This window comes from Urocampus carinirostris, chromosome 13 (genome assembly GCF_059441175.1).
Source record: "Urocampus carinirostris isolate Australia breed hairy pipefish chromosome 13, RoL_Ucar_1.0, whole genome shotgun sequence".
Classification (NCBI taxonomy): domain Eukaryota; kingdom Metazoa; phylum Chordata; class Actinopteri; order Syngnathiformes; family Syngnathidae; genus Urocampus; species Urocampus carinirostris.
Genome location: NC_142361.1, coordinates 12,354,340 through 12,380,144, shown reverse-complemented (window position 1 = coordinate 12,380,144; position 25,805 = coordinate 12,354,340). Strand labels below are relative to the sequence as shown.

The 25,805-nt window shown below is 38.5% G+C and overlaps 2 protein-coding genes across 3 annotated transcripts; both read left to right on the top strand.

Annotated features, from left to right (window-relative positions):
• The first annotated feature begins 1,468 nt into the window (after window positions 1-1,468).
• hmx3a (H6 family homeobox 3a) lies at window positions 1,469-5,983 on the top strand. 2 transcript variants are annotated; one of them, XM_088351187.1, is made up of 2 exons: window positions 1,469-2,002; window positions 3,924-5,983. In XM_088351187.1, exons 1-2 carry the CDS (start codon window positions 1,708-1,710, stop codon window positions 4,586-4,588), a joined length of 960 nt encoding a protein of 319 aa, XP_088207313.1. In that variant the 5' UTR covers window positions 1,469-1,707; the 3' UTR covers window positions 4,589-5,983. The 2 variants fall into 2 exon arrangements, with proteins under 2 accessions (XP_088207313.1, XP_088207312.1); XM_088351186.1 differs by having other exon boundaries at window positions 1,470-2,002; window positions 3,921-5,983.
• An 8,807-nt stretch (window positions 5,984-14,790) lies between these two features.
• On the top strand, window positions 14,791-24,119 carry hmx2 (H6 family homeobox 2). The gene is made up of 2 exons (XM_088351185.1): window positions 14,791-15,285; window positions 21,577-24,119. Exons 1-2 carry the CDS (start codon window positions 14,979-14,981, stop codon window positions 22,116-22,118), a joined length of 849 nt encoding a protein of 282 aa, XP_088207311.1. The 5' UTR covers window positions 14,791-14,978; the 3' UTR covers window positions 22,119-24,119.
• Window positions 24,120-25,805: the final 1,686 nt, after the last annotated feature.

Below are 25,805 nucleotides of genomic sequence, written 5' to 3'. Positions count from 1 at the left end.
TCCTATCAAATAATTGAAACTATTCTCTAAGAAAGGCCCAATAGTAACAACAGTGCTGGGAGTAACACATTATAAAAGAACACGTTCCTGGAATGCAAGTACTTTCCTCGGTAACAAGTACTTTAGTGCGTCATCGAGCACATTTTGTTACTCATCCGTCGTTACAACATGGTGCGTTACTCCACTACTTTTTAAAAGCAGATTACTATGTCTTCTGCAAATTTACTATTTACTCTCTGCTCATGAAGTAACACACACCCCTCATTCCGCCCGTGACACAACATAGAATAGAATAACTGAGAAAGGTGGCATAATTACATGTAACTACAAAATACAGTTGAATAAAGTTACGATGGCGCCATCTCAAGCACTGTGTGCATAACGTCTCCTTACTGATATTCTTCCAACCATATATACTCACGTCTAAGCGGTATTTACAACTGTAAGATAGAATACTGAAATCAGGGCGTCAGCTTATTTGCACAAAATTGGTTGTGTGTCACCAGTAGCGAACGGTAGGCAGAGTGTGGGGAGGGGCCGTGGCTAATACAGGAAAGACAAATGAACGGGGCAAACTTGAGCACAGAATTTACAGGAAAATAGTGCTGAGTTGTAGTTTTTACATTTAAAAATGCAATACACAAGTCTGAAGAGAAAAAGAAAACGTCTTGGACACAACCCAGAAAGAGGAAATGAAATATTCGAGTGGTTTGAAGACCAAAGACATAATGGATATGGAGTGTCTCAGATAGGTGTTCCTTTGCAAGATCACAAGATTGCACAAGCCAAGAAATATGAAGGTTTCACTTCTTCCACTGGTTGGTGTACACGTTTCCTTCTATTTCTATTATTGTGTGGCATTTTTTGTTGTTGTAGCAGTTTTAGGGGTTGGCTTTGTTGAGAAGTATATGTGGTAATATGTAACTAGATACTTTCGAGTAAACACAACTTTTGGGTGTCAGTAATCTGGGGCGGGGAGGCGTTTAACGCAGTTACTTTTTTAAATAAAGTTACTACTTTTTCCAGTAATGTGCCCAACGCTGTATTCGGATGTATGGTGCAGAACTGTTTGGAGTCGCTGCGGCTAACTATCCAAAATGTTAAACTACTGATACCACATTACCAACCATGATCAGTTAAGTCAGTCCAAATGGATTGTTATGATGAGCTAAACTCGTGCATTTGTTTCTCTCTCTCTCTCATCAGCTGGCTGCACCTAATGAAGTGTCCAGTGAACCCGCCTTCGATTTGTCGCGCTGAGCTGCAAAGCTTTTTCCTTTTGGCGTTAACAGCCTGCTGTTCATTTGCTGCCTAACGGGACTTTATGAGCGCAATAACACGGCGTGCGCGTCCACGCGTGCACAGCACACCCTGCAGCCAAATAAAGGAGGATGTCCTCGCTCTCTGTCTCTCTCTCTCTATCCTCTCTCTCCTCGTTTTCCTCTCTCTCCTCTCTCTCCTCTCTTCCTGCACCTCAAAGTCTCTGACTTAATCCCATTTGCCATTGTGCGAGCGCAATCACCAGTACTTTCTGCATTTAACTTGGATGACATTTTTATTCGGTCATTAGCATCGTGCGCCTGCACAGCGGTTTGTGTTTCCGCGTTCGAGCCCCCGGGATGGTTCACCTGGCACACCTGCGTGTTTTTTCCCTTTAGTTTTTTAATCCAGATTTTTTTAAAGTGAGAATTTGAGGCTTGTGCAGAGATGCCCGAGACCACACAGGAGGCTCCGGCCAAGGACTCGCCCTTCTTTATCAAGAACCTGCTCAACTGCGACAGCAAACCGGCCAGCAAGCCTAAAATCCCGAGTGCACTTGCACAGCCTTCTCTACAGCAGACTGCGGGTGGTTTCTCCCTGGCGCAAGTAGCCGATTTCGGTTTTCCTCGCTTCGAATTGCCCGCACAACGCTTCACGCTTCCCGCACACTACCTGGAGCGCACCTCGGCCTGGTGGTATCCCTACGCCCTCAATGCCAGCGCGCACTTACATGCCAGTGAAGGTAATGTCAACAAGAATACCGTAGTATTAGTTGTAGGAAAAGTAGTCATGTTTATTTTATTTACTCGTATAACAGATGTTGTTATTATGATACTATTATAAATCTCTGTATTTTTTCTTTCTCTCCTGCAATAGATATCAATGGATAGATAGAAAGACCTACAAAAGAATATCTATCCATCCATCTATCTGTCTGTCTATCTGTCTATCTGTCTATCCGTCTATCCGTCTATCTGTCTATATATCTGTCTGTCTGACGCAGGAGAAAAAGTACAAGACAGACCTAAAAAGGAATATCTATCTGTCTAACTATCTAATGTGGCTGATATTTAAAATGATTATTTATGTTATTTTTTTATATTCTAAAACAACTGTCATATTTGCAATTTAAAAAAAAAAAAACATTGTAAGCCAAAAAAAAACTTTAAATGTTTGTGTGCATTTCCCCCAAATGATTTAAAATGTGGCTGACAGGATAAACAATGCAGAGTGTATTTTTAATGTTTCTTTTCTTGGTCCAACAAATTTTCCAGTTGGAAAATAAAAAAACACATTTTTTTCGTATTTTGATTTTATTTAGATTGCAACTTCTCAAGCAGTTTGAATTTAAGTATATGATGTTTGTTATGTTTCCCAATAGGTTTGTATTTTTATTTTTTAAAACCAGTTTGCAATAACATAGTCAATGCATGTATTTTTAATACTATCTTTGGTACATGTTTAACAAAAAAGTAATAGAAGTGGAAACCAAAATATAAAATGTATTACTTAAATTTGTTAGTGTGTGTCTGTGTGTGTGTGCGTGTGTTTGTGTGTGTGTGTGTGTGTGTGTGTGTGTGTGTGTGTGTGTGTGTGTGTGTGCATGTACGCGTGTGTGTTTGTGTGCGTGCGTAGACGTTCACTGACGTGTCATTGTGTTAATATCAACAGTAATACAATGGGTATTATAAACAGCCTGAAAACACAATTAATTTAAGATAAGTTTTAGGATATACAAGGGTTTGTGCAATGTTAAGTTTTTCATTATTTTTCATTGCAATAAAATATCTGTTGATATCGAAAGTTCATACTTGTCAATATACGTTTCCCCATATTTTACACTTTAAAAAAAAAAAAAATTGTGGACACCGTTGAATAACTTTTGTACGCAAAAAAATAACTGCTACGGAAAAACTTAGATGCTGAAATAATTGTTTTATGTTTTTATTACGTTAATATAATAAACTTGTTCACACAATGTTTTTGTTTTAATTCTACTTAGTCTATTCTTGTTGTCAGTAAACGGGTGCCGTGTTGCAAGGTTTATTATCACTCAATAAGGGCAATTACAATCATTAATCAGGTGAACAATTGGCTGAGGGTATGTGATTAATAATTAAAAGGTTTTTTACGGTATAGTTTGCGTCGTTTAGATGCTCTGCCAAAATGTATGACACCTGCACAGTCCACTAAAGCAAAAAGCTTTAACGACATTTTAGCATTAAACAATACAGATTTCAATGCAAAAAAAATAACAATTTTATCATAACACCAGGGTTTAACAATGTTATCAGTGTTTAGGCTACCAATTCGCTACAAAACCCCCAGCCCGCCATCCCATTTTTAAAAACATGATCTGTTTATTAAAAAAAAAAAACTAAAATCAACTCCATAGGGCCGACTATAGCACTATTTTTTGGCGCAGCCGCAAACAAACTGATATTCTAATACCATTACTCTAAACTTATTATTTAAGACTTTGGTAATTAATTTTGTAAATATTCTCAGAATAGCACTTTAAATGTCGTTGTCCATTTCAGATGAGTCAGTGACAATAAATTATTTTCTTTTCGAATTCTTTCCTTTTCTATTCTATTCTATTCTTGAAAAAAAAAACTTTACTGTCAAATCACCTATTTTTAACTGTTTTCCTTTTGCAGCAGCAGAAAAACTGACAGTCTGCAGGGACTCGTCTCCAACGTCGGGCACGGACCGAGACTCCCCAGAACTGATCCTCAAAACCGAACCAGACTCCAAAGACGAGGACGACGACGACGAGCACGCTGCAAGTAAAAGCGGGGACGAGATTGTCCTGGACGAAAGCGATTCGGAAGAGGCCAAAAAGGATGAAGACGGCGATGACTGGAAAAAGCGCGACGGCGATGAAGGCGCGGGAGGCTGCCACGACAAAAAAACATGCCGCAAAAAGAAAACCCGTACCGTATTTTCCCGCAGCCAAGTCTTCCAATTGGAGTCCACTTTCGACATGAAGCGCTACCTGAGCAGCTCGGAGCGCGCCGGCCTGGCCGCCTCCCTGCACCTAACCGAGACCCAAGTCAAGATCTGGTTCCAGAACCGACGCAACAAATGGAAACGGCAACTGGCTGCAGAATTGGAGGCTGCCAACCTCAGCCACGCCGCCGCGCAGAGGATCGTGCGTGTGCCCATCCTCTACCACGAGAACTCGGCTGCAGCGGCGGAAAACGCGGCTGCAGGATCCGCTCAGAGTGTGACCTCCGCCGGCCAGCCGCTGCTCACCTTCCCGCACCCGGGCGTCTACTACTCACATCCCATTGTCACATCCGTGCCGCTGCTCAGACCCGTGTGAGAAAAAAGGAGAAACAAAACTTCCTATTTTTATACTCGGAAGAGAAACATTACAAGGCCCGCAGGGACCTTTTTTAGGGTTTACATGTGATCAGACAATTCAATTGCATTATCGTTATTCTTATGATCAGGGGTCCCCAAACTTTTCTTGCGAGGGCCACATCACTTCTCCAAGTCCCTTTAAAATAATCTAAATCCCAAAATATTTTTCGCATGGTGTTTATATTTTACTTGATATGTCAAGTCACATTTATTTGTATAGCCCTTAATAACATTTTTAAATGGCTGCTCAGACCACCGATACAACTTGATATGATATAAAATGATTATTGGCGCTATGGCTAATCTGATTTGTGCTATTAATAACTAAATTATACTGAACCAAATGTTATTTTATTATAACAAATACATGAAAAATAAATAAGGCTCTTGTAAACGCTATGAAAAAGATGAATCATTTCAGCAGTATGAGGGCAAGGAATAAAATCTAGTATACAGTATAAAGCGTCCTCATTTGCCTTTTTAAAAGGAATACCCTTTTGTAAGTACTTACAAATAGCTTAGAACCTGGGGAAATTGTAATGTTTAGTACAATTTAGGGGTGGGCGACATGGCAAAAAAAATAAACATTTTGGACGATTATTTTGCAAATAATAATATTTTTGGTCACACCCAAAATACTTTAAAACTAAAATATTTAACTGATTAAACACACATACAAACTGTTCAAACAAAAACAACTGACTTGTTTGTTGTGGCTTTTTTAGTCATAGCCCCAAAAAAACAACATGAATCATTAATCAACAAAAGGAAACTTTAAACTATTCGGACAATTAACATTTGTCTCAAGACAGTCTGATAAAGGAAGCAATGCCTTTACTTATGTCATCTGTATTATTGGTGGTCCAGTGATAAAAAGTTTGGTGCTCCCACCGTTGCGACCCAGGCTCGAATACCTTGACTTTGATTTCCGTTTTGGGTAAAAACAGCAACTCTGGTATTGTTTAGGGGGCCAGAATGTGGAGGCAGGCCGTATCCAGCTCACGACCCATAGTTTGGGGACCGCTGATTATGATCATCTCAGGAGGACCTGCTTACACTGCCTAAAGAGTGTCTATTTTTTATTTACTTTTCTTCAGTTCTTGTTTACACGTCTCATTTGTTTATTTACCATTATGTGCAATACACCATGACAAACAATAACTTCGTTTGATTGGTTGTGATAAAGAGCTGTGACGGGTGACAATCAAGACACTCTCAATTGTACATTACTGTGATCGTTTTGTCTTTGTATTTTAACTTTTAGTTGAATTCCACACCACCGCTGTATAAAATTATGTAAATGTAAATATTTAATTCGCCGCAGTAGAACGGATTGTTTTTTTCTTTGTACAGGAAAAACAAACATGCTTTCTTTTGATATTGTATTGATGAACCAAGTGGTGAAATAAAGGAGAATATTCCACACGTTTCTTTTTATAAACTATATTTTCCTGCATTGTTGCACGGTGGGGATGTTCTATAATTATTTCAACCAGTTTTTACAATCTGGTGGCTTCCAAAAAAATATGTATATATTTACAAAATAGTCCCTTCAATTAGATGCGTATTTGCCACTATATTGTTATAATTAATCATCTGTTTATAGACACATATAAGAGGCCAACAGTGCACGCGTGCACGCGTGCACGCACGTGTTTTTTTTGTGTTTTCTTTATTTAATACAATATAATATGTCAACCTGAAGAGGGACGGGAACCACTTGGCTGTACTTGCCCAAGACACACCACTGGAATTGGTTCCCCTACAACCCTAGTGGTTAAGGGATTCAACCAACCAACCAATAGTTTTATGTGCACATGTTATGACTACATCGTTTTATTTGCATAGTAAAAATAATTTAAATTCACATTATTGAATTAATGTGTAACACACAATCCTACAAGTGTCACAGTGTCTGCTTGATGCAGCAACCAAAAACATGTTTGATGTTTTTTCCATTTTATTTCAAGGAAAGGTGTTTATCGTTTTGATTCGTTTGACGTTTATCTTAACGTAAACAAAAATAAGTAGGTGCGTTGAATAAATGTCAAAACACAACATCAATCAAAACCCACATCACTCCTGCATGTTTTAAACTAAAACGCAGGTTTTCATCCATTAGTTATTTTTAGACTGGCCTTTTTTCAATTTACAACTTATTGTTTAGGCAATGCATACACGCCAGAGCAATAGCTATTGAGGACACTGGTTACACAATAACTGAAATACATCAATCCATCTTTTACATTATATTCAAATTATATTACAACAATAACGTGTTCAAAATATATTTCAACCATCTTGAGACAGAAAGCAACCCACATTATTTCTCCGTATTTTAAATTGCAGTTTTAAAGGCAATTGTTAATTTTACACAGCTATTTTATTTTTAAAATACAGATTATTTTGCCATTGCATTGTGCACCATATAAATAACTGTGGACTAAAATCGTTACTTGTTAACAACAATATAATTTTAGCTTCACGTGCACGTGATGGCCAGTATATGTATATTTTTTAAATTCTGGCATTAAGGCAGAAATAATTCGCTGCCCCTTTAAGGTGACATAAAATTGAATTATGTCAAACTTGCGTGAAAGGTAAACTGCAACCACGAACAACGACATCTGTCCTAATAATGCAACAGACTCAGGTCTTAAAGTCTGAGTCATCGAATTGGGTTATTTTCAGTGAAAGTAAATGGATAGAATAGAATAGAATAGAATAGAATAGTATTTATTGGCATTAATATCGACGTAACAATGGAGATTAGGCATGAGATTCCATCGTAACCGTGTAATAAAGACTTTTACATATATATATATATATATATATATATATATATATATATATATATATATATATATATATATATATATATATATATATATATATATATATATATATATATATATATATATATTGCAGTTGTGCACGTTTGTTTAGGATGGTGATGACACTGGGTAAGATACACGCACGTGTCACGCCAGTCCATTACCGTATTTGACTAGATTAGAGTCTGCATTAATATCCCAAAAAACAACCCCCCCCTAAAAAAAACGCGCCAAACTCCCACAGCATGCAGTGTGTATCGACCGTTCACGTCGACACGCACGCATGCGTGCAAAACTCAGGATTAAAATCAAACTAGCGAGCACAACTCTGCAGGATGATGACCTTGGCGTGGGCGCATAAATTGAAAATAAAAATGACCACTCGATAATTCCCCCTAACAACCCCCCCCCCTCTCAATAATCCCATTATGAGATTGATCAATCATTTAGAGGTGGTTTGAAGCCGCATTGATGATTTATATAGGTCAGTTGTTTGCAACATTTGTGCTCAAATCCAACTTTTTTTGTTTTTAAAATGTGACATCTCTTGTATAGCTCTTTGACATTTTTTGAGGATTCTTACAAAATAAGAAATGTTATTGTTTGGTTCCATTTATCAGAGGGTGGCAAGTAAATCCACTTTTGAACATTACGATTTCAATTGACGATATTTTAGCAACAAATATTAAAAAAAACATTTAAATGATTAAAGAAAGAGCACACACATCGTGTCAAAACTTTGCATACGACAATAACTGACCCCATAACTCAAATGGACAGTGAATATTGTTTGGAACAGGGGTCTCAAACTCACGGCCTGCGGGACAATTGCGGCTATCAGGATGATAGAATGAGGCCCTTGCCTTGATATAGAAGTTAAACGGACAGAGTGTATTATTTGACGACTAGATATAACCGTATTGCGTATAGTCAGATATCCTTTCCGCCATCTATCCGTTTGTTCTTTTTAAGTTTTAGCTCTTAAAGTTAAAAAAAAAACATGAATTGGAATTTCATTAGATGCACGTGAAAGCATTGCACAGGTATAAAGGGACAGTGTGGATAATTTGATCAGTAGATGTCGCTGCATTGTGTCGTGCCATTGAAAATGAGTGCTAAACAGCAGAAGGAAGAAGGCAATCTACGGAAACTCAAAGTGACCACAGTTTATCGTTCCTTCTTTTCAATTCTTTGACCAGCATATCGCTATACTTTGCCTGTTATGCGTTGGTAATTGCGCACGTCAGGTGGATATACGCACATCATCCACGCAACTTATATCGCGCCCACCTTGGTGCCCGCCTGTGACACACGCACGCGCCTGATAAACATAAAACACGCGCACACATCGCCTTGTTTGCCAATAAATCGCAGATTTTCGTTATTTTCCAAACATGCAGAGTGCTTGCTAAAGTTTGCATCTTATGTGTGCGTAGTTGCACGTGCCAGTCAGATCTATGTGCAGTATTCACACCCATCGTATGCCACACGCACGCACACAACAAACACAAAAAAACGTGCACACACCTCATTGCTTGCCTATACCTTGCAAATTTTGGGTATATTCCGAAAAATAAAAATGAAAAGTCCTATATTTTGTTTATTTTGCGTCTTATGTATGTATGCCTTATTGTGCACGGTATCCACGCCTGATTTATTGTTTGCGCTCGGTGCGTCTGTCTGTGCCACACGCACGCCTCTTATAAGTATAAAATACGTGTACGCGCTTCATTATTTGCCAATATCTCGCCAATATTCAGTATACGCTGAGGGCAAAACAAATAGACATAACCTGTCTTGACCTGAATTCGTATGTGTGCGTAATCGCGCACGGTATTCACACCTGATTTGTGGTTTGCACTTCGTGCGTCTGTCTGTGACACACGCATGTGCGCGATACATATTAAATAAGTGCACGCACGGATTCGTTTGCCAGGAACCCACTACGGAAGAAGAGCCACCAATTTTCTTTATATTGCAAATATGAAAAGAGTGCTATATTTTGCGTCGTATGTTTGCATAATTGCGCACGCCAGTTGAATTTACGCACAGTATCCACACCTCAAAGCTTTTTGCGTCCGCCTGTGACACACACACGTGCCTGATAAACACGTGTATGCGCCTCACTGTTTTCCAGGAGTTCGAATATCCAGAGTGTTAAATTTTGCTTCTTATGTGTGCGTATTTGCCAATTTTTGCATCACGGATATGTAGGGTTCTATACTTTGCGTCTTATGTGTGCGTAATTGCGCACACCAGGTATCCACACCCGATTTATAGCTTCCGCTTCGTGCATCCGTCTGTGCCACATGCACGCGCCTGATACACATAAAACTCGTGCATGCGCATCCTTGTTTGCCTAGAACTCGCCCGGTGATGGAAGGCGAGCATCCGATTTTCATCAAGGTGCCATTAAGTGAAACATAGGTTGCGAGGCCGCGTCTGATTGGAACAGTTTAAATTTTAATTGTGTTTTTAATTTGACTTATAGTTGCTGTGAAGAATGACACTGAGACGCTGCAGGGAGGAAGAGGAGAGGAAGGGGAAGGGAAGTAGGGGAGCGTTCGGAGGCGTTCTGCGGTCGATTTTCTTAATTTCTCCCCGAGGAATTGATGAGTCTATCAGGGCAGTAGATTGGAAAGCCATTAAAAGTCAATGGTTAGCTTGTTAATTGGAACTTGATGGATTGGAGCCCTCGGATAGGCGGCACTGATCCAATCTTCAGCGACTTTTGTGTTTTCCAATAAATTACCCAGTTCATTTCCACACTCGCATTACATAAATGCAGCACCTCCGGGGGCTCCGCTTGCATTTACAACTCTCTCACTATAGGGAAGAAAGGAGGGGGGGTGTAAGAAAAAAAGCAGGGCCCCTTTCTTTCTTGAATGAAAATCGAAACATAATCAACGGTTATACTTAGAAAATTTATCGATACCATTTTCTCTGGTAATTTCCTTATTCTAGATGGCAGACACGTCATAGATCATCATCCAGAGCGTGTGTTGTTTAATATTTATCGGAGCTCGATTTCCACATCAATGCAGGTCGTTAGTCCACCCATTACACCCCCCTCATACCCCCAGCATAATGATGCTCTTGTTTGCTTGTTGCAAGAGGTCAGGGGTGGGCAAACTACATTCCGCGGGCCACAGGCTTCGCCTGCAGAACAAAAACGGTAAAGTATAATCACAATAATCAAATCTAATCTCAATCTAAACCTCTCTATCGTAATCTAATCCATCTAAATCTTAACCTATCCATCTAATCAAAATATAAACTACTTCATAAACTCGGTTTTGCGTGTATTTGTATGTGACGTATAGGCTCCGAAAGGGCTCAACTGATTCATGTGAAAATTTACACAGCTGCACTTCAGGTCTCTGCTAGTGTCTTTAGCTAAGTTTCATTCCAAAGCCTTTTGAATAAAGACCAACAAAATCAATAAACATTTGCTTTCTGGTAAAAGTGGCTTTTGAGCTATGTGCCACTCTTGGGCGCCCCCTGTGGCTCCTTGGTGCTATTTCAACAAAACCACGGCTCCAACAACCTCGCCCAAGTAGAATGCCCGGCAACGCTTGGCCCAGCAACACCGGGCCATTATGCTTGTAACACAAAATTTGCCACATAAACTCTTGATATTAATCCTCTTTAGTTTAGCATATTTATCAAATACAGTAAATAACTTAAAGAATATAGTAGAATGCTGTGTCTTGGGTGTGTCTAATGTAAATATACAATGATGGTACATTATGTTTTGTTGTATGATTTATTCAACTTGTCAGCAGTACACCTCTATTTTGACACTCTGAAAAATACTTTGTCGAACTGATGGCATAAGTTTTATTTCCCGGGTTGTGGTCATATTTAACAAATGAAAAAGCCCTTCTGCCAACTCGTGGCTTCTTCAGGAAACTACATGTTCATCAATTGGAGTAATTCCTCATTTTTCAACGGGGTTTACGTTCAAAAAAGGTCCCGCAATAGTCAAAATCTGTAGAATCTTTTATTTGTTTAATTATTTGTGTATTAGTTTATTAATGGGGCAGCACGGCGGGGCAATGGTTAGCACGTGTGCGGCTCAGTTCTGAGGTCATGAGATTGAACCTCCTGTGTGGAGTTTGCATGTTCTCCCCGTGCTTGCGTGGGTTTCCTCCGGGTACTTCGGTTTCCTCCCACATTCCAAAAACATGCATGTCAGGTTAATTGGCCGGTCCAAATTGTCCCTAGGTGTGAATGAGCGAGGGAGTTGTCTGTCTCTGTGTCCCATGCGACTGGCTGGCAACCAGTTCAGGGTGTCCCCTTGCCCACATTTATTTTAGATGATGTTTTGTGCCCATCATGTGGACGTTAAGAAAAACTGCTTTTACCATCCTTTGGCAGGTTTAGATGTCCACATTTGTCAAATACTTCCTATTGGGATTATTACAATATGTGGTCTGACGATGGACGGTAAGAATTGTCCAAATGTAGCTCCCGATCCACCAGATCTGCTGCCAGTCTTCTTCACCCTCAGGCTCGTCCTGACACGTTCATGCTGCGAGTGACACCATGATTAAAGGGGCCGTTTGTAATATGTCGGGGCCTCCCTTACAAAGATGTCAAACAGGCTTCATTTGGCCACTTCAGCCCTGCAGCTGCCTTGTCTGATCATGGCTGGGAGTATGGGAGGCCGTTGAGAAGTAAATCATACTTGCTCTCACATGTAACATCTTAATCTCACACAGACAAATACTCTCATACAGACAAAGTCGTTCCCATGCACAAACACTACAAGACTCTCTTGTACACATTACTATACTCTCTTACACATACGACTATACTCTCATACACACACTACTCTGCTTTCACACTTATACTACTTTACTCTAATACACATACAGTATTGCTATATGATTAAACACATACTACTATACTCTCTTATGCACATATTATTACACGCTCACACACATGCTACTATACTCCCACACACATGATCCTATAGACTCACTCACACAATTTTGTACTTTCTCATGCACACTACTATCCTTTCCCACTTTCACTTCTATAGACTCTCACACACACTATTGAACTCTGTATCATAAACTACTGTTCTTTCTCAAACACCATTAAAACTGTCATTACAATAGTTTTTTCTCACAACTAGTGTAATGTGTGAGAGGCAGTTTGAGAAGTAAATCAAGTTTACTCTAACTTGTAACATACTAACACAAATGCACAATAAAACTCATACAGACAGACATACAGATGCACAAACACTACTATACACACTGCTAAACTTTCTCACAATGAGTACTATACTCTCATACATAGTTTAATGATCAGCTCACCTCATTGTTGTTTTACTTTGTGTATAAGATGCAAACTGATCTGAGTGAATATGTTGTACGGTTCAACGTCAATTTGGAGTTTCTCCCACTATAGTATGTGTGAGAGAGTATTGTAGTCTACGCGAGACAGAGTGGCAATGAGAATATAGTTGTATGTGTGAGAGAGTATAATAGTCTGTTTGAGAGTATAGTAGTTTGAATAATATATAATATATAGTCGTGTTTGTCCATGGATGTGACTGTGTCTTTATGAGTGTACAGTTGTGCATGTATGAGAGTATGTTACACGTGAGAGCAAGTATGATTTACTATACTTCTCAAACAGCCTCTCATATATATTATATATATATATATATATATATATATATATATATATATATATATATATATATATATATATATATATATATTATATATACACACACACACACACACACACACACACACACACACACACACACACACACACACACACACACACACACACACACACACACACACACACAAACATATATATCCACAGCTCACCTCTTCCCACCAACACCAATCAATAATTCAATTAGAATAGAATAGAATAGAATATACCTTTATTGTCATTGTTACAATATGGGTTAACATATTGTGACAACGAAATTGGGCATGACACTCCAGTTCACACATTCACAGTGAGGTAAAAAATCCTAGAAGATAAAGGAACAGAGAAAATAAGGTTATAGAACAAGGAGGATAAGGTTATAGTTATAATTCACACAAAGTTTACCCAAGAAATGTCGGCATATAGGATGTTACATACAGTTTGGTATCGTAGGGTTGTGCAATATGCATTTGGTGCAAAAATAGTCATCATAGTGCAAAAAAAGATAGTCAACATTGTGCAAGGTGAGCAGTAAACATAGTGCAGTCAACATTGTGCAAGACACATAGACATGAGTACCATTTACGTTCGTATGAGGTAGTGTTTTTGCAAGAGTTTTTCAGTTTTTTGTGCGGTGTGTGTTTAGGGTGGTAATGGCTCTGGGGAAGAAACTGTCTCTGAGTCTGTTTGTTTTTGTTTTGTGTGACCTGTAGCGCTTGCCGGAAGGCAGCAGGTCGAAGAGGTGGTGGCCGGGGTGAGAAAAGTCCTTGATGATGTTTTCTGCTCTGCTGAGGTAGCGAGAGTAGGCAATGTCCTCCAGACTGGGCAGAGAGCAACTGACAATTTTCTGGGCTGTTTTGATGACCCTCTGGAGCGTTTTCCTGTCTGCTGCTGTGCACTTTGAAACAGATAAGCTTCTTAACAGTCAGATTCATTCCTAAAGATTGATAACTAGACACATGATGCAACTATGAATAATAATGCGATAAGGGCACTATTTCTCGTGGTGTGTCTTGGGAAAATACAGCCTGGTAGCAACCATCCCTTGAACCAGGGACCTTTTTTGCGTGATAGGCAAATGTGCTAACCACTGCACTGCGGAAACATGTACCGTGACGAAAAATAGTGTGACAATAAAATAAAATCTATTGACTTTTCGCAAGTTATCTATTCCACTGGTGGTCCAGTGATCTGAAATCGAAGCTGAACTTAGACCTGTTAAGACCCGGGACAGCACAACAAAACGTCTATCTTCTATGGACATTAGTTTTGGAAAGAATCCAGAAGGGTTAGTTGATTAAGGCTTCCTGGGAAACTATATTTTTATATTTAGGTACTCCTGCAATTGTTACACTTTTTCCTGTTCATCAGTTATCAAGGTATGTGGCCATCAGAGGAAAAAGTTTGAGGAACCATGATATAATCCAATGTTGCCCTTTAGGATAAAAGCCAAGACGACAAAAGGAGCGCCATTGGGAGGGATTGTTGTCCAATTTTGCTCAAGGAAAAGATTGGTAGCGTTTCTTTCTCTCTCCCCGATTTAAAAACGTGCGGGCGATTTTGGATTGGCCCAGGAGGGGCTTACCTTTATGCAAATGAGCTCTGCGCGAGCCTCCGCGCCTCGGAGGAAGAGGAGGACCCGCTGCCGCGCGCGCGGACCCAAAAACATCTCCAACTGCACTTGAATGTGAAAGCCCCCCCGCGCCATTACGCGCACAAAAGACCCCCGTGTGTGTGTGCACACTTTGTAAGTTTTATTTTATTTATTCTTTTTCTTCCTGTTGTTATTACAACGGAGGAGAGCATCCAATCGATAACTGTTATGAGGCGAGCATGAGTAGCGCAGAGGACAGCGGGAGCACCAAGGGCTCGACGGGGCCTGTTTCCAGCTTCACCATCCGCTCCATCTTGGGTACGGCGACGACTGAGGAAACCCCGGCTGCGCACACGCACCTGCACCCGGCCCCCCCGCGCTCAAGTGCCGGCACCAAGGAGCTGGTCGTCAAGGGACTAGGTGCAGCGCGGAGGAGGACATTGTCCGTGTCCTCCGAGGAGGAGTGCAGCGGCGGCGAGGATTCCGCGGACTGCTTCTGCACCGATTCCGGACAGCGGCAGCAGCACGACGCATTCACGTGCATAGGTAAAGAAAATCAAATAATGCACACCCTCATTAACACCCATCTTGTGTTAGGGTCGTCATTGAGCCGTTTTGGATTTTAAATGCATTAAAAAAAACAAATTGGTTTTGGGCATCGAGGCTTGCTGACTTTGTCAGAAATGTCCATTTTGAAAAAAAAAAGTAAAAAAAAAAGTTTCTGTACTTTATAAAATAGTCGAATTGGAATGCCTACATTTATATCATCATCATCATCATTAAGTACAGGCCAATCTAAAATCATGAGTGCACTGTCAGTGAACACTGCCAGCTCCTCTGTAACTCGTATGAGATTTAGGGGGTTCTCGTTTTGCCGTCTTTTCCATTATACCTTCACAAAAACCAAACAAATCCATCTCTAGACATGCCGGGAGAACGCAGTAAAGAGCTAGTAATCGAAAGAGTGCACATGTCATTGTGGAAGCAGGCAAAAATGAAAAGAAAATTCACAGTGAAGAAATCTCGAAATCATATTTTGTTGTGAAAAAGTTGGTGAGAAACTAGAGCACAAATGAGCAGGTATGTACTGCTTGCACACATTTACTTTCACTATATATTTTTTGGAACGAGTAATTGATCTTGGCTGTTTTTTTATTCGTTTATATCATTTATTTATTTTGTGCGTATTGACTTGTTTCTTCTTTTCCATTTTAATTTGTATTTAAGTTATATTGCTAAAAAAATATATGTATATATTTTGCCTTTTCTTGAAGCAACACATGTATGGGTCGAAATCAACCTTATCATCATATTTTTACAGTTAATAATAGTGAAATTATTATTATTGTTATAATGATAATTATTATCATTATTAATATTACTGCTAGAAGTAATAATGATAATAATGATTTTATTAATAATACTAACAATAATAATAATTTAGCAGATACAAGGAAATTATTATTATTATATTATTATATTATACTCCTTAGTAATAGTTTGGTGACAAAGAAGAAAAAACATGTATTTATATGATTCTTTTAAGGATAATTTTACCATTTTTAAAAATTGTAAATAAAAGGGATACTGACAGAAAATGGGCGTGTTACCTGAAAGCTAACACAAGAGGAAACAATAAACCGGAACATATTTGAATTTTATTAAATAAACTCCTGCATGGTCCAATTCGATTAGTGTCGAGAAAGTGCAAATGTTTCCAAACCAAAATACCGGAAACTGGGAATTATTAGTTAATTGAAATCATGTTTTTATGTTAAAGGTTGTGTCATTCAGACGCCCAGAGGACAAAATATCGAACACCTCCACAATCCAGCAATGCAAAAGGCTCCAATGGAAAATTAGCATTTACACAGTGTCAAATTTTAATGCAAACGATTTTAATCATTATAATAACACCTACAATTAATTCCAGTAATTTACTCACATTGTTTTGCTGCAGGTGGTTTATTGCACCTGCACATTCCATACGTGCTGAATGTCTAACAGTAAATATGAACGTTCAGATTTATTTAGATTCAGCAAAATATGTATATTGAACTGAAACAAAATGGCAATCTTATTGGTGCATTGTTTGGCGTTAGGGTTGTTGGGTGGGACAAAAATGAGGGGGTTATTTTGTTTACAGGTAATGCTTTTTACAGCACTTTAAGGGTAATTCTGTTTGTGAATTTTGATTAATTGATTGGGGATGATTTTCTCTTATAATTCAGTGTACATCTTTCATAGATACATGTGGGGACACTTTTATTGCACAATCGAATGAGACCCCCAAAATAGGCAAACAAATGTTAATTTAGAAAATAATTCGTGTTGATGCACGATGATATGATTAGGTTTATTCATAGTAATATTTTGCTCATCATAGCTTTATCGTGAACAATTTAGATTACAGTACAGTTATTTATTTTCTTTAAGTATTTTAAGGGTTTTTGCTCCAATGTATATTTTAATATTAACAATATATTCCTTCACGAAAATACGCCATGCAAAAACATATAATACAATACTTTAATCGTATAATTTTATTTTGTGTCTGAACATGATGGAAATGAAGCATCTATGATGCACAAAAATAAAAATGCATAAGTGCAATGATGATCATTAAATACACCAAGTTAATTGATCTAGCTATAACTGATCTACCAATACAAGCAATTTATCCTTTCAATGAAACACTGCATCCAAATGAATGTTTTAACACTGTAATTTCAACTTCAGATGTATTATGTCTGCAAATAATGAGTGCTAGTTCTGGGATACAGGAAAATGCATATGCACAAGTGCAGTGATGAGAATAGAATACACAATGTTCTAGTTATGGTTGATTTAGGCAAGACTAGCAATATATCATTTCACAGAAAAACTGCATTCAAAAACAATGCATGTTTCAATTCTTTACAGTACTAGGTCTGCAAATGATGACTAAAAGACGCATATAAAATGCACGAAAATACAATTGCATGAGTTAAAAAAAAGAAAATTAAATATACCATTATAATTGTGGTACAGTAGTTATGATCAAACATAATTACAGTTTACAATGCAACACATACTAAAAGGGTCTCGAATTGGCTCTACGCATCATATTTGCGGGATTAAATTAGTTTGCGGTGATTAAAATAACCTACGGATGATTTCCTTGCTTACATATATAATTAAATCAAAGTAAAACATGTCAGGCTTTTAATTACATTGGTCTTTAATTGAATGTTATGGGTGACACTCGTTGCAGCCCTTGTTTTATCCTCATCCTCGTCACCGTGGCGATGAAAAATAATGAGATGCGCTCTTATTTCGCTCTTATTTCAAATGTAATTGAGGCTGCTAATTGATGGGACGTGTTTGCTGCGTGGGTCGTCAATTGGCCGTTAAATGGTGCCCACGATGCTGCCCCTGCACGAGTGTGCGCAAGCGATTGTGTGTATGAGTGAGTGTGCCTGTAGATTAAAACAACTGTTTCGAATTAACGAAAAAAAAAAACGGTTTTTAGATTAATAAACCGGGGTGGGCAAATAGTGGGCTGCATTGGTTTAAAAATTGCGCAGAAACCGGAAAGAAAACAATAGCTGATTGAAGTCCAATATTTGACAATTATTGGTCTACTACTCTTTGAAAATAAGTAGAGAAACTACACTTGGAGCGAGGAAGGAGCATTTTTATGCAGATGTGGATGATTTTTCAAGTCTTGTTTAAAGGGACAGTGTTTCTTATCTGACTACTAAATGTTTCTGTATTGTCTAGTGCAACTGACGACTAGTGCTATAAAGCACAAGAAAGATAACAAACTATAGGGACTCAATGTACCCAACCCGTGCCGATTTTCTCCTATGTTTTTGAAAATACAAAAAAATCTAAAGAAGGAAAAAGGACGAATAAGGATTTAATAGGAAAGTAAAAAGTAAAAGAAGAACAGAAACCAATAGATGCAAGGCACAGACTAGCCATGGAAGGAAGGGGAACATATTCCACATTTGTAGAAAAAGTAAGAAAGAAAAGAAAGGGGAAAAGAGAAGAAGAAAATGTAAAAATTATAAAAAATCGAAAGAAAAAAGGGAAACAAAACAAAAAAGCAAGAAAAAAGGGAATAAACGAAAGAAGAAAATCAGAGGAAAGTAGGTACAGAGAAGAGGAAGCAAAAAGGCAATGAAAAATGAAAAAAGGGAAGATGCCGAAGGGAAAAAACACATGTTTTCTTTTGTTACTAGCAGCAAAATGACAGCCAGTTATGTGAACCATGTCCAATGCAAAATAAAAACACATTTCTCCACCATAAGGATGGTATTTATTACTAAAATCAGGAACAAAGTAACAAACAAACTAGGGGTCAAAACCAAATGACATGTACAAACAAAAATCAAACCTGACAAAATCCAAAGCACAAACATTGACCAAACTGTAAATGGAGATGCAAACCCAGGGACACAAAACTACTAACAAAATATACAAACAAGAAACCAGAAACAGACAAACCAAAAACCTGGGCCGGCAGACAAAATGAAAATGCAATGACCCGACCTTGGGTGCTGTCCAAACAGTCATTATAAAGTGTCAAGATAACTAGGGTCAGGTGTGTGGAGATTGGGCTCAGATGTGTTTTGCTCCTCAACTGGTCGGTGCCCTGTATGGGGAGGTGGCATGCCAGACCCTAACAACACATATGATATACTTAAATTGTGTTATTTTTTAATTTAGGTGAGTGCAATCGTATTTCCGTAAACAATGTGTCAGTGACTTTTGTTTTAAGTAAAATAATATCGTGATGGTTTGTTTTCTTACATGTTCTCTGGTTAAACAACGGTAGTCAGCAAATACAGTTTTGGGGGTGGCGCTTAGCCTTGGCGACATCGAATGGACACATTTTATAACTGCAGGTCATTATTTGATGCACGGTTCATTTTTATGTTGTCGCTGATCCAGGAAAAAATGTTCTGAAATGTGCATAGGTAACAAAAAGCACGCCCAGTGGTCCAAAAAAAGGGCCAAGTAATGTTGAGTTAAATACAGTAATAATAAGGGCGTCAATGTTCAGTCTCATCATAGACCTCATCTTTTTGCTGATATTTTATTGTCCTGACAAGTTAGTTTGGTCAACTGACTGCCTCTTACTTTGAATTAGTGGCAGGGAATTAAAAGGGAAAGGTGAGAAAGCCTGCCCCATGCCCCCCAAAACAGTGTGAAAAGCACTTCATTTGAAGCCATCAGCTTGAAGCTGCCTCTTCAGTGGACATTGAAAGCAAAAATCCCACGGCCATTACATTGCTTCATTTTTTCATAACAATAAAACCGAAAAATCAGGAAGCACATTTTGTTACAACAAAATGCAATGAAACCACCAAATTGCACTCCAGACAAAAGCTAATTCTTCAGAGCATAATTATTGTGATTATTTGATATAATCTATGAAAAAGATACAATGCCAACGTGTCTCATATCACTAAATATACCAATAAAAATAATTAAAATGTATCTTTTTTCCCTCAGTTACATCAGATTGTCGAGGCTTACATCATTTTTGTCATTAATAATCATTTCAAAACAAGGTGCAAGTGGAGTTCTTTTAAAAAAAATGTTCAAAAATAATGCAAATGAGAATTTAATTGAATGCCTTTATTGTCATTACACATTATAATGAAATCCGAGCTCCACCACAAGTGCACGCATAAATAGGAAAAAGAAAATTGTTCAATAAAAAAATAGAAAAAAAACAAGCAAAGGCAATTTGTGCAATTAAACCAGTATCGAGCCACTGTCGCGTATATATAAATTGTCTGATGAGGTGCAAATCTGCTGTCATATGGCAGTGCAAAATGATGATTAGTTCCAGTTAAGATTTTTAGTGCAAACTGGAGTTGAGAATGTTGACAACTCTTGGGAAGAAGGATATGGATGCATTTAGAGGAGTGCACAAAGGTTAGCCTACCCCTGCCACTAACCCAATCAAATTGCTGTGGGTGCTTGGCTGACATTTTCGTATTTACAGTTTCTACATTTCCGTAGGATTAAGGTGAGGTCAGGCCTAAAAATTTCAGCCCTACCCAAACCGACCTGCGGGTATCAAAGCCTAAGTAAATTAACTTCATTCAGTGATAAAGCTCGAAGCAAAACCAAGTTTTCGTATTTTTTTTTATGAGGACGCGGCTGGAGATGGGCTTCTCTCTCGCTAGCTTTTTAGAAATTATCCAAAAATTATGTTATTTATTTATTTTTCTTTGCGGAGTATCTCAGCAATGGATTATTGCAATGACGGGTGGATATATATATTTTTTAAAAGTAATCGAGAGGGAAGCCCGACCCGAACCTGAATATGATTGCTCTTTAAGGCCCAACCTGACCCGAATTTTGGGTTGGTTTTGGTTCGGGCTTGGGATTCAGATCTTACCTCTACTGGTATTTCATCTTAAAATGTTTCAACAGTGAACATACATTGTTAAATGAGCTTCCATATATAGGATTCCATAGAGACATAAAGCCAAAACGGGGACGTTGTTGTTACATTGGGAGTGTAAACTATAGTTGAAACTCTCCCTTGTATACTTCAAACAGAACAATTGTCTTTCTGTGTTACTTCACCTTCTCATATACTAAAAATTGGAAAGTCATAGAGAAGATTACTATGGTACTTATTTTATTTTCAAGCCAGATGTACTCATTAAAAGAGCCATAGCTGGCTTAGGAGCCATAAGTTCCTGACTCCTGGCCTAGTATTTAAAAAAAAACCCTCTATCCCTCTATCAAAAGGGTGTAGGGCCCAACAGGGCGACATCCCCTCCCTGTCCCCGAACCAACCAAATTTAACTTTGTCTATCAATCCCGTAGATCCCACCAAAGGCCTTCTGTCTGCAGACAAAGGTCTGGCCAGGCGAGCGCCCCACTTACGCGACTACCACAAGGAGGAGGATCAGGAACAAACCCTGCTGTCCCCCCTGTCGGACGGGCGCCCTTCAGACACGTCTGACAAACACCCGCCCGGTTTGTCAGCCAAGAAAAAAACCCGCACGGTCTTCTCACGCAGCCAAGTGTACCAGTTGGAGTCCACCTTCGACATGAAGCGCTACCTAAGCAGTTCGGAACGAGCTTGCCTGGCCTCTAGCCTGCAGTTGACCGAGACGCAAGTCAAGACCTGGTTTCAGAACCGCAGGAACAAATGGAAGCGGCAGCTGTCGGCCGAACTGGAGGCGGCCAACATGGCGCACGCTTCGGCGCAGACTCTGGTGGGCATGCCGTTGGTTTTCCGTGAGAACTCTTTGCTCCGGGTCCCGGTGCCGCGCTCCATCGCCTTCCCTACACCGCTCTACTACCCTGGGAGCAACCTGCCCGCCCTGCCTTTATATAACCTGTACAATAAAGTTGACTACTGATATTGACTGAGATGTTGTGGTTATGATAGCCTGGCTGGGGTGTCCAAAGTTTTTGCTCCGAGGGTAACTTTGACATTCTTTAGTGTTAATTTATTAGCTAGCGTAAATTCCGGAGTATACGCCACTCCTTTTTTTGCTACAGTCTATCTTTAAATACGGTGTGGCTTATTGTTTTGTTTTTTTTTGTGGCTCTGGAGGAAAGGGCGAGCTGCTCTTTTCCACTATGCATGTGCTCTAAATACAAAACACCACTGTGATGTCAGGAAACATGTATGACGGCCTTCGAGAGAATTTAGTCTTTGCCAACATTATTCATATAATACATAACAGGAGCAAAACAGGAGGTTGAACAGCAACTTATTTAATATTTACAATAAACTCATGATGAAATATTTTAACATTTTCCCCCACAAATGAAGTTCTCAGTCCGAGCAGGAGTGGAATTTATCTATTAAAAACACTCAAATAATCTTTCTGTATCATTAACGTCAATGTAAATTCGCTAATGTTTCTTTCAATCTTCAAGGAACGATGACAAGCAAATGCATGTTGTGTCCATTACCACGGCCACAGCGCAAAAAGATGAGTTTGCACGTATGTGTTCCAATCTGGCACTATTCTCCACAGTATGCTTTCTGTGGCGCTGTCGTTTAAAAATAAAGGTCTCACATTTTATGCGACGTAGTTCAAGTTCGCGTTTCATTTCGGGCAAAAGTTAAGATGTACTTCTTATTTTAATCGCCATTTTGAATGTCACGTGATCCGAAAACATGTAACCTAAACAACTTGGAGCAGAACTGAAAACGACGCAGTTGAAAATTGTGCCGGATGTGAGGAGGGATTTTAATGTAAGAAATAGAAATGATTTAGTTCATTTTTATGGCTGTTAAAGCCTGCGGCTACGAATCCGGTGCGGCTCGTACAAAGAAAAAAACGAGATTCGTTCTTAATTCTAAGAATGCACAGGTGAGCTCTGTAGTCCGGAATTAACGGTATATCTAATGAGGCGGACCGATCAAGAGATTATGTATTGTTTTTATATAATAATTATGTGACAGTTATTTTGGGGAAAATGCTTTATTAAAGCTTTTTCTTAAAGGGGACACTGTGTAATATCTGACCACTGGATGTTGATGTACTCTGTAGTGCAAACATAAATGAGTGCTATAATGGACAAGCGAGATCACAAACTATGGTGACTCAAAGTGACCAAAACGTACAATTTTTCCTCTCATTTTTTTAGGCCCTAGTTTTTTTGGGTTTAGGGCTAACAAAGGTACCCAGATGGTGGTTTATCATGTCAGCTTCTTCTGAGTAAGCCCCATGTTGTGGCAAATAAACATTATCTTCTCAACCTACAAGTATTAAACATAAATACACATTTACATGATAGTTCATGTATTTTTGCTTATTATTCAAATCAATACGTTTTTTTACCACCAGGAGGCTCTGTATCATACACAATGTCCCTTTAAAGAGGACGGGCCAATATTCTGGAAAGACTGGTTCCTCCTCTATATTCCCAGAAGAATACAAAATGCCCTCGAATTAAGCAGGAGTAATCTAAACACAATTTCGGAGTACTGTTTGAATTTAATGTCAGTAAAATGATTTTTGTTTATTTGTTCGCTCTAACTTGCTGAAGTTTTAAATGGTGGCAAATACCCAAACTCCACAACCATTAGCAGTTAGGCGTATATAATTTCTAAATATGTGTATTATTTTAGGAGACTTTTTTCCACTCATGCTTTACATTTAACATTAAACTCAACGAAAACGTAATTTACTTGAGTAGATTAAACAATGACCTAGCGTTACCTTTTAAATGTAATGCCAACACGTAATCTTAAAGACATAAACACATAGCATCAATTTTCATGTGAAATTATTCGATTACGCCTTTCTATATAGTAATAAAAGGCAAATAGTTTTCTAAAAATAAGCAAAATTATCAAAAATGGTTTGTGTTTTTCTTAGTACAGTATAAAGAAACTCCCAGAATGTGAAAAATTATCTTCTATAACAAATATTTTCCTTAAATTTTTGTTTTGTTTTTCTTTTTTAACTGTCAAATAAGTAGAAAACATGATTTAAAAAAAGGAAAATTACAAGCCTGGAAAGAAAAAGATAAACATGCTAAAATAGAATTAATAGTTAAAATGCAAAAAGTATCTTTTGATGATAAAGTATTTTTTGTAGTGTGAACATGTGGCAACGCAATCTTACTTTTTATTAAGGACAATTTTCTTGAATCAAAAATAAATTATCACATGTTAATGTTTTGGTTGCACTGATAAATTATTCCTTTTTTTCATCGAAGATTGGGGTTTTTTCAATTACTGTATTTTCCTGACTATAAGAGACGACTAAAAACCCCAAATTTGCCAAAAACTGGGTGCTTCATCATCCAGTGCATCTTATAGACCAAAATACGGTAAATACAATCATAAAGCTTGTAACTCTGCTTGTCTTTAATTGATTTTCCGCTGTTGAAAAGAGTAAAATAGCTCAGTTGAAAAGAAATGGCACAACTACCCAAAATAAATGAACTGGTAAATGCATAATGACAACTAAATGGTATGAATTAATCTAATCATTTTAGCGGTGAAATTCTCTGAAATACATTTAAAAAGAAATATATTAGGCAAACATATTTCTGTAGTTTTACTTTCATGCGTCTTATAGTCCGGTGAGCCTTATATAAGAAAAAACATTTCACAAAGGATTACCGTATTTTCATGACAATAGGGCTCCCTGTGTTCAAAGGCGCAGTCTCCGTAGCTGGTTCTATTTCTGTATTTAACACAACACAAGGCGCAACGCATGATAGGGCGCTGCAGCATACACGTGTGCATATCTAAATATACAACAGAATCAAAACCAAGTTTCGCTGAGTTTTATTTAAGTTTTGATTTTAAAGTAAAGCACACAAATAAAACAAAATTCTAAGAAAAGAACTGGTGCAAAACCAAACTTTTGTTACCGGTAATCCATATCATGCAAAACCGTCAAAATCCGTGTCTTCTGTTAAAGACCAGAACCGCTTAGCTAAATCTCCATTAAAAGGTTTAATTTCTTCACTGACGGTGCAGCACCTCAGAAATGATGCCGGTTTTAACGAACAACAGTCCGGGCAGACACGTTAGCCCAAGTGTCGGCAATCTATTATTTTATTGATAATCTGCTTGAGGTTTCTGTGGCACTGTGGTCCTTGTCCGAATGGTAAAAATGTCACCGTTTTATGAGACGACAGCAGCAAGACAATAACAATAACTTTGAAATTGCTGGATACGCTACGGCGATAGCATGCATTTCCGCAAATTGCATGACATCACGTGTCGTCCTTTGCACAAGCTGGACAAGGGGAGATCGCATCGAAGTCACATTTAGCTGGAAATGTGAACTATCACTCTAAAACATTTGATTTCACCCCTTGGCTGTAAGTCTATGACTCGGCCAAGACTCGAACCTATAACCTCCGAGTTCTGGGGCGGGCACCCAACCCTAAGGTCCCCGAGCTGGTGTATATCCACTGCATTACAACTCACACAGGGCACACTGCACGATAAGCCACAAACTGAAGAAAACCTGTGGCTTTTATGTACGCCTTATGGTCGTGAAACGAGGGTAGTTTTGAAGGTGCGCCTTATAATCAGGTGCGCTTTATAGTCTGGAAAATACAATAAA